Source organism: Nyctibius grandis, chromosome 4, assembly GCF_013368605.1.
Source record: "Nyctibius grandis isolate bNycGra1 chromosome 4, bNycGra1.pri, whole genome shotgun sequence".
Classification (NCBI taxonomy): domain Eukaryota; kingdom Metazoa; phylum Chordata; class Aves; order Nyctibiiformes; family Nyctibiidae; genus Nyctibius; species Nyctibius grandis.
In genome coordinates this window covers 69,962,545-69,972,172 of record NC_090661.1, presented here as the reverse complement: position 1 = coordinate 69,972,172, position 9,628 = coordinate 69,962,545, and the positions used below count along the sequence as shown (strand labels likewise).

Here is a 9,628-nt window from a genome sequence, read left to right as displayed (position 1 = left end):
TATAATACAAATATTTAACGGCTGCCCCATTCAGTTTGGAAATACAGACCCATGTGGGTTTTATTATTTACTCTTTATTTTTTCTTTTCTTATATTTCTTTTTTTTTGTGTTTGTTTTTGGCAGGGGTTATTTGTGTGAATTGTAGAGCTCCACTTTGCCACCCAAGGTAAGGAAAACACTAGCATCCTAGCGGCCAATTCCCACCCTTTGTTTAGGAACAAATGGAAGAGATGTTGTTATCTCAGCCTGCCTACCATGATATTTTCACTAATACTTGGGTTTAATGAGCAAGGAAATCTGGGCCATGGCGTGTTGGTGGATATACTCATCCTTCCTTCAGCTAAATACGTTATCGGACAGCTTCCACGGAGATGAGCAACTGCTTCCTTTGAACTCATGAACCCTCAAGATTCACTAATTTGCTTAGACCACCTGCTTGGCTGATATTACCACAGGCCTCTTGTTTTCACTCCAAAGTGGTAAACAGAAGCATAGACAGTGCTGAGGTGTTGCCGTACTGAGCCACCCCGGTGTGCCAGCAGTGGAGATCGGCCAGACCACGCCATCGGCTCTGCCCCAGCCAAATAACGGCAGTGCGGGCAATGCAAAGCCCCACTCACACCCTCTGCTTTTTGCCCTGGGACTTGCAGCCCTGCAGAAGTGCTCCGGCTGGATCTGCAAACATCCCAGGGTCCCCCAGGAATTGCCATGTAAAATAGAATTATCCTGCTTGTCCACTCGCTCTGCCTCGTGTTGGTGCAGAGCTGGCTGTCTCTGCACCCAGGACACAGCGTCTGCACATTGGACGCTCCATCCGCGGGTTGGAGTTGACCACGAAGGGTTTGATGAGTCCCCCCACCCCACCCGATTAGCCCTAGAGAAGGTGATTTTCTTTAAGCCACCTTGGGGATCCTTGTATCGCACTGATCTGCACAGGCCCCCGCCCCGCAAGGCGTCCAGTGATGCAGCAGCGTATTTCTTCCACGGGTCACAGATATATTTTTTAATTGCCATAGAAACCTCCAACATCACAGCGTATGCTGTTACATCAGGATCTCACTCCTCCACATCTGCTTCCCAGGGACACTATGGGGAAGAGGTGCTTGTAGTCTCCTGAGTGGCAGATGGTTATTTTTGGTTTTATTATCATCAGGCGCGCTCTTGTTGTTTGTTGGAGCACGGGGACAGACTCTGTGGCTTTGGTCATGACTTGCTGTGTGTGGGGACACACCAGATCTCGCCGACCTACCCAGCCTCACAGAGGGTGGCACTTGATTGTTTCAGCCCTAAATATTCTTCTGGTTACTGCTAATTACCACTTTAGATGTGCAAAACGCAAAACCTGAGAGGCGTTATCGGCAAAGCGAGCTCGGCAGCTCTTAAATTAGCAACGTGCAAGCGCGTGGTGTTCTGCCCGGAGCTCCTCGTGCCGTTAACACCGATGGTTTAACGAGCCTCACTCTGTCTTCCCATGCAAGATGTGCACACCGGCGTGGCAGATGGTGCGTCCTCGTGGCTCTGTGGGCTGTCCCTCAGCACGCCCGGGTGGTGGGAGGACTGTCGGCACCGAGGTGAGGGGAAAGGGGCTCTTCGATTGACCATTTATTAGGATGGAGCCAGAGGATGAGACAGATGGCTGGGTGTGTTGGCAGGGAACTCCGCTCCTCTTTGTTTAATTACTCACCAGACACACTGAACGCTAAAGCATGTTACATGCAAACTTGTAAGCGGGGTGGGATGGACTGTTTGCGCTTGACGTAGAGGAGCTGCTGGAAGCAACTTGGTGATCCTCATCTCGCGGTCCTGCTGCAGGATTGATGCTCCTGCACGTGGGACTGGGCGTTCCCGGTGGCTTCGGGCAGCCTTTACCTCCTCACTACATTTTTTACCCCCAAAAGGGATGGATTCAGCCACGTGCGTTGCTTTTAGAATCATAGAATCATAGAATGGTTTGGGTTGGAAGGGACCTTAAAGATCATCCAGTTCCAACCCCCTGCCACTGGCAGGGACACCTTCCACCAGACCAGGTTGCTCAAAGCCTCATCCAACCTGGCCTTTTGAAGCTGAAGGGTGCACAACCCGGAGTTTTCCTTCCTCCAGCACCCACCAGAGCACAGCAGCCACTTTTGGGGAGTGGATTCACCAGCGAAGGGGTTCAAGCCCCTGGTTTGCCTTGATCCCATCACGTCTCCCTCCCTCCCATCTCCTGACACCTGAGCACGTCTCTTACTCACCTCTGAGCTTCCCTGTCCGCAAAGCAACAGGGACTGGAAATTGCTGCAAAGGTACTAGCGTCAGTCGTTCCCTGAAGCACAAACCATGCATGGATCAGACACCTGACATCCTTTTGCTGTGCCCACAAATAAACACACTTTACACCTTTATTTATGCTTTAGATTCTGCTCAATATTTGCCATCTTCTTGCGAACGCTTGTGCTTGGGTTTTGGGTTTTTTTTTCCCATTTCCCTTCTTGGATATACCTGTATCCCTCATCCCTTGGGTAGCAGGGGAATAAATAAGATCTGCAGGGGAAATTGATAGCCTGAAACACACTTAGTGCTCGCAGGGTTAAATCCATCCATCCATCCATCCATCCATCCATCCATCCATCCGTCCCCATGGATGCAGCATTTACCCCCGCAGCGCGCCCACATGCAAAACACCCAACAAAAAATTTAAAAAAAAAAGTAAAATAATTTTCAAATCGCCTTTTCTTACCGATGCGACATTTAACCGAAGCAGAAAGTAGCATTTTTAACCCCAAAAAAACCCACTCCCCCCCACCTTGCCATTACCCCGCAAGCCCACTAGATGGTGCTTCCTCCAGCGGGAATCCGCAGCTGCGGGGGGTGGGGGGGGGGGGGGGGGGGGGGGGGGGGGGGGGGGGGGTGGGGGTGCGGGCTCTTCTCCAGCCCCCCCCGCAGCGGAGGAGCACCCCAGTTCCACAGGGTTTACAAGGGGTTGCAAAGGGTGTACAAGGGGTTGCAATCGCGGGGCGCGGGGGGAAGCGGGGCTGGGGGGGGGGGGGAACGAGCGCGCCGTTCCCCCCCCCCACCCCCCCCCCCCCCCGCGCCCCGCCCCCCATGACGTCACCGCTATGCAAATGAGCGGCATGTGGGGAGCGGGGGCTCGGCGCGCGGCTGGGCTCAGTCTCGCGCCGCGGAGCCGCCGCTCGTGTGTTCCCCCCCCGCCCCTTTTCTCCCCCTTTCCCCTTTCCCCGCCATGGCACGGCCACCCCCAGCGCCGCGCCGCCCCCCCCCGCACCCCGGGGCCGGTATGAGTCAGGTGAGTGTTTTAGTGAGGAGGGGGGTAACTTTTTTTCGGGGGGGCGAACAACTCACTTCCCCCCCCCCCCTCTTTAGTTGTGCTTTGCTGCAGTGGGGACACCCGCTGGGTGCGGTGGGGGGGTTGCTTGTTCCCCCCGCTAACAGGGTGTTGGATGCATGGGGGGGGTGCTTATTCCGGGGGGGGGTTGCCTATCCCCCCCCCCCGGAGGTGCTGGCTGCATTGAGGGGGGCTTCCCCCCACGCCTGGGTGCCGTGGGAGGGGAGTTCCCTCCCTCCCCCGGGGTGCTGGATGCATTGGGGGGGGGGGTTGCTTGTTCGCCCCCGTGTTGGGGTGCTGGATGCATGGGGGGGGTTGCTTATCACCCCTCCTACCCCCCCGGGGTGTGCTGGGTGCGCTGCTGACATCCCCCGCTCCCCCTGTGCTGCTGGATGCCCTGATGGAGGGGGGGTGCCCCTGCCCCGTGCTGGGTGCAGTGGGAGGGGGTGCGCCCCCCACCTCTCCAAAGCGGGCTGGGGGTGTCGGAGATCTGCTCGTTTGAGGAGAAGAAGAAGAGGGAGGAAGGCAGCGGGGCTGCGGTGCCCGGGCCCCTGCGTGCCAGGGCCGAGGACGAGCCTTCCTCCTCCTCCTCCTTCTCCCACCCCCCTGACCCCCCCTTCTCTCTTCCAGGTGTGAGGCCCCCGGCGCGCCCCGCCGCTCCCCGCCGGGAGGAGGAGGAGGCGGCAGCCCCCCCGCCCCCGCCGCGCCCGGCCCTGCCCGCCGCCCCCCCTCGCTGGGGGCAGCCCTGACGCTGGGGTTTTCCTTCTTTTGGCTTTTTAAATTTTATTTTTGGGGTTTTTTTTGGCCGCCCCCTCCTCCCTCCTTCCCCCCGCCCCGTGTCGCCGTCAGGGAATCCAGCACTGCGCCCAAGCCAGAAGAGAGGGAGCAAAACCCAACCCAGGCCGAAAGCTGCGTCCAAAACAAAACCCACCCTTTTTATTGCCAAGGAGATTTCTTTTTTTTTTTCAATTTTTATTATTATTATTATTTTTTTAATCCTGACCTGAAACGTAGGTGAGGAAGCGGAGTCGGGGCGGGGAGGCTTTCCTGGGTATTCACCTTCTCCCCTCGCAGCGGTGTCTCCTCCGGCCGCCGGCTCACCATGATGTTTCGAGACCAGGTTGGCGTGTTGGCCGGTTGGTTCAAGGGCTGGAACGAGTGCGAGCAGACTGTTGCGCTGCTCTCCCTGCTCAAGCGCGTCAGCCGGACCCAGGCTCGCTTCCTCCAGCTCTGCCTCGAGCACTCCCTGGCAGACTGCACCGAGCTCCACATCCTCGAAGGGGAGGCCAACAACCCCGGTGAGTGGTTTTATTTGTTGCTGCAAACCCTTCTCGAACGATGCTCTAATGCAGGCAAAATTTAAAAAAAAACAAACACACAAACCAAAACATCCAAGGAAAGAGGGAGGTCGGGGAGCCAGGGCTCCCCAGCCTGATTGCATTACCAGCTTCTCTCCTTATATTTTATTTTTCAAACGGGTGATGGCTTATTTCAGTTTGATTTTTCACAGCAAATTACTCCAGTCTATGGCATGGTGTAACTACGGTAGCATGAATGATTGGTGGGTTTTTTTCCTCTCCCCTCTGACCCCCCCCCTTCCTCCTTCCATGCAGTTTCCTGTGAAATAAGTAAGTCAGGTCACGTAGAGTCTGGATTTTCTAGGCTTCTTTTGGACAACGTGGCTTGCTTTGCTTTCTGCAACATGCAGAAGCAGCCCGTCGCTACCTTAGACGAACTGTTATTTTCTAAAGGTCTGGGCAGCTGGGTTATCCTATTTTTTTAATTTTTTTAAATTTTTTTTTTAAATGTGGCAATTCCTATTTCATCATTCAGATCCTGTTTGGACGCATTTTTTCCTGCGGCTCTGAATACTCCCTTGTGTTTCAGTGGAGCTCTAAGAAAATCCGAGTAGTCTGTTTCATGTTACTGACTGTACGGGATGCATTACAGAAAATGTGCGTGGCTACAAAAGTGTATTTTGGTTTTTATTTATACATCATTACAAGTTACTCAACTCTGCAGAAGAAAATGGAGTTAGTGGGATGCAAATGGCATAAGCGAGTTGCGCTGTGTGTTAATGTATTTATTTATGGGTGTGTGTGCATTACGGACACGTACGTTCCTAAGTGTGTGTGTGCAGATTTGTGCAGGGATGCAAGTCGCTGGAAGCAGAGTTTCTGAAATGCAGAGTGTGAGTAGGGAAGGCAAAATCTGTCTTTTAAGTTGCATAGTTCTGTTTCCCTAATGCCTGCAAAAAAACCAACAACATAAAAAAGGAAAGCAGAAAAAAACCACCCCCCCTTGTTGCAAAGCATCCCTTTTATTTAAAATCCCAAGGTGGGGGGGCCTGGGAGCTCTTGCTTTTCGGGCTGTGTGTGTCGAAGCGGTGCCGGAGGTGGAAATCTTGCGGCCAGATCCCGAACAGAGCCCCCAGTGTTGGCGGGGCCGGAGGAATGCGGGGTCCTGCTCCAGCTGTTCCCTATTAGAGCACCGAGCCGGCAGGATTTGGCAGCTGCCTGCGCTCCATTTGATGACGAGGTCCAGCGCAACGCCGTGTTCCACCGAGGACGGGTTTTAAGTTTCTTCTTGCAGGAAACCGAGCCCGGGGGCTGCTCTGGCGCGAAGGGATCGGGGCTGGCTATGGGGGAGCGAGGCTGGAATTGGCCGTTCCCTTATATAGCTCGCAGGAATGAGAGGGAGGAATGCTGCCGAGTGCCTCTGGGCGCGATGCTGCTGGTTTTATAAACAGCTGAAGGGCCGAACCTCATCCATTTGGGTGGGGAGGCCCCGGGGGGGGACAGGGAGGGAGCGTGCTCTCCGAACTCAGCTGCTCCAGGATGGGTGTGCAGCCTCCCGTGCCGGCCTGAGCACAGGCTTGATGTGATCCTCCCTGCAAGTCGGTGTGAGCAATGTATTTTTATTTTATCAGCATTGCAATTTTTCATTAAATCGTGGTGTTGGCAGTAGTTGCATCCAGGGAGGTTGTAGTGAAGTGGGAGTCGGCCTCTTCTCCCGGGCAACTAGCGACAGGACAAGAGGACACAGCCTCAAGCTTCGCCAGGAGAGGTTCAGGTTGGACATTAGGAAGCATTTCTTCTCAGCAAGGGTCATTAGGCATTGGAAGGGGCTGCCCAGGGAGGTGGTGGAGTCACCATCTCTGGATGTGTTTAAGAAAAGCCTGGCCATGGCACTTAGTGCCATGGTCTAGTTGCCATGGTGGTGTCAGGGCAATGGTTGGACTCGATGATCCCAGAGGTCTCTTCCAACCTGGTTGATTCTGTGATTCTGTCACCTAGGTTGGTCAGGTAATTAGAGGGGGGTGATTTACCTCCTGACCACAGAAAAGGTGAATTATGAAGGGAAATGGCATTTTGAAGTCTACCCAGATACAAAGTCACGTGTGGCCGTCTTCGTGGTGGTGTTTGCTCGATGTAAGCCAGGGTGGAAACCAAGGGTTGGACCCTTCCCATCTCTACTCGTGCGAGCAATCCCTGCTCGCCCCTGTAATCCCACTCACCTTGCTTGGTGCGAGGGTTTCTCCAGCGTCCTGCCTGTCCCTTGGTGCGTTTGTGGAGCTGCCTGCGCTTTCCCTGACATTTCTTCCAAAAACAAGCTGTTCTTCCAGGGCGTTTGTAACTCCGACAGCAAAACCCATATCCGTTGAGTTCCTCTTTCTCACCGAACACCCCTCCGTACGGCTTTCCCGTGGGATAGACATATCCATGCGCTCCTGGGGAGCAGGACATGGGCTTTTTCCGAGCCGTGCAGTCCTGTTGCGGTGGAGGGAAGAGTAGCTGAGGTTTGCAACCAAGAACTGTTGGGAAATAGCTTTTAGTCTCCAGTGTTAATGCTGTCGTCTTCGTAAAAACACCTGTATTTTTTTAAATCGCTTCTATTCAGCGCCTGTTTTGCAGTCTGGCATTTGTCACTTGCCTGGCAATGGAATCACACCAAGTTCTTCTGAAAAGGAGCATCATCTTCTAATCTTGCGTTACTCTACTGTTTGAATCCTGTTGTTTGCTTAACTAATTTGGGCTCGATTCCCTCCCAGGCTGCGGGCCAGGGTGGCTCCTGGTACCTTTTCCTGGTGTTTGCTGACTTGGAAATGGTGGCTCCCAGCTTGTAGGTGCCCCACCAGCATCCTTGTTGATGTTGGGAATGTGGCAATGGTTGTGTGCAAGGGACTGCGGGGTGACGGGTGTACAGCCTAAATGAGATGTAGGAGCTGGCTGTAGGATGTGGTAGGACTGGGATTGTTTAGCCTGGAGAAGAGGAGGCTGGGGGGAGACCTTATCCCTCTCTACAACTACCTGAAGGGAGGTTGTAGTGAGGTGGGGTTCAGCCTCTTCTCCCAGGCAACGAGCGATAGGACAAGAGGACACAGCCTCAAGCTGCGCCAGGGGAGGTTCAGGTTGGACATTAGGAAGCATTTCTTCTCAGCAAGGGTCATTAGCCATTGGAAGGGGCTGCCCAGGGAGGTGGTGGAGTCACCATCCCTGGAGGTGTTTAAGAAAAGCCTGGACATGGCACTTAGTGCCATGGTCTAGTTGACAGGGTGGTGTCAGGGCAATGATTGGACTTGATGATCCCAGAGGTCTCTTCCAACCTGATTGATTCTGTGATTCTGTGTGGTGACTATGTGTGATGTGGGGGCTGCACAGACGGCTGCGAGACCACCTGCAACCCATAGTGCATTTAAAGGTATTGCTTGATTTTAAAGGTAAAATAGAAGTGAGAAGCAAACAGGGAAGGAAATCTCTATGTTTCTTCATTAGGTGAAGCGTACAGCTTGTGGTTATCCTGCATGGTGGCTACGAGGAGCCTCGCAGAGCTTTAATGGTTTAACTGGTACAGAATGTGGGTTGTTGCTAATTCAGTTTGAGTGCAAACGGCTTGGCCTGCCGTGCACTGAGAAGAATATGGAAACCATATTATCCGTGCACAGGAACAGAAGTTTCAGGTATTACATAGCGCTATTTAAAAGCCTGCTATAACTTCCTTCCTTCCTTCCAGCCTGGCCTCGCTGGGCGGCTTCGGTCCCAGCTGCTCGGAGCCGTCAGGACGTGGCGACCTCCTCCGAGCCATGGGTAAAGGTCAGGCAGGAGCGTGACGTGCCCCATGGTGGGAGTGGGACCTGTGGTGTTCCTGTGCCCACCGGCTGGGGCTGAGACGCTGAGGGGTGCTGGGTATAGCCGCTCTGCGGGGTGCAGACACAATGGGGAGACAGGGGCTGCCATATCCACAAAACGCAGTCCGTAGGCTTTTGGCATTGAGTGCAGGACATGCTTCTGCTCCCATCTGCTCAGGCATTCCCTCTCTGATGGCCAGAGGCGGGACTGGGATTTTCTTGGGACTTCCAGAGTGGTCCCACATCCCAACCCACCAACCCCAGCTTTGGAAGTGCCGTGGCTTCCTCGTTCCTGCAGTCTCTGCTGGCCGAAGGCTGCTGTGGGTTCTCCAGACATCCAAACACCCATCTGCACTGATGGTAGTAACAGCTTTAAGCTCTTGGTTTTGAAGGACAGCAAGCTTTCTTTGCCCTGCGCACAGGACATCAACTACTTCACATGTTAAGGCCAAAATCTTTATTTCATGTCGGCAGGCTGTCAATATCACAATGAGAACACCAAAATGACCTAGATTTTTCATCCTGGAAAGGACTGGCTGGAGGAAGAGACAAGGGTTGCAGGGAGCAGTAATGTCTTTAATTAGACCAAGTGATGCAGCTGGAAAAAATGGCCAAGCACGAAGGTGCACCAGCTCAAAGGAGGGCTTGTGTGGTTGTGGGATGGGTTTTTTTCCCAACTGTACCAGCCGGTCTATTAAAAGGTATTACATGTTCCTGCAGAGCTCGCCTCTTATATCCTTAGGTTGTTGTGGCTCCAGCCCCATGACTTGCTGCCACCCCGGCCTCAGACGGTCCCAGCTCATCGGGGAGCTGCTACCCCTCCACGGTGCGAGTTTTGCAGTTCGCCCCTAGTGACCCCCACTGATGGAAAATCATCTCAGTGCCCAATTTGAACACGGTTCTCAATTTTTTTGTCATTGGCTTCCTGTTGCATTGCAATGCTGAGCTCTAGTTCAAGTGCCCTTGGGCTGTGCGAGAGCATCGCTGTCTGTCCTAGGGGGGGACCGGAGGGGCAAAGCAGGCATCCCAGGAGGAGGATGGGGTGAGGAGCGAAGCCCCACGCTTGGTGGGAGCGATAGGAGGTTTTAAGTGCAATGCTGGACGTTGGCATTGCGTGGTCCCTCTGCTCACTTGTCTTTGCCCAGAGCGGGGTGTAAGCAGCCCTGCCAGCTCT

General features: G+C 54.0%; 1 protein-coding gene across 2 annotated transcripts; it reads left to right on the top strand.

Moving 5' to 3' along the window:
- The first annotated feature begins 3,183 nt into the window (after nt 1-3,183).
- On the top strand, nt 3,184-9,343 carry LOC137663223 (protein Smaug homolog 1-like). Of its 2 annotated transcripts, none has more exons than XR_011048150.1 (3): nt 3,184-3,287; nt 3,957-4,624; nt 5,160-5,197. XR_011048150.1 is itself a non-coding variant. In XM_068400177.1 (3 exons), exons 2-3 carry the CDS (start codon nt 4,429-4,431, stop codon nt 9,304-9,306), a joined length of 306 nt encoding a protein of 101 aa, XP_068256278.1. In that variant the 5' UTR covers nt 3,184-3,287; nt 3,957-4,428; the 3' UTR covers nt 9,307-9,343. The 2 variants fall into 2 exon arrangements, 1 of the variants encoding a protein (XP_068256278.1); XM_068400177.1 differs by lacking the exon at nt 5,160-5,197 and adding an exon at nt 9,197-9,343.
- Nucleotides 9,344-9,628: the final 285 nt, after the last annotated feature.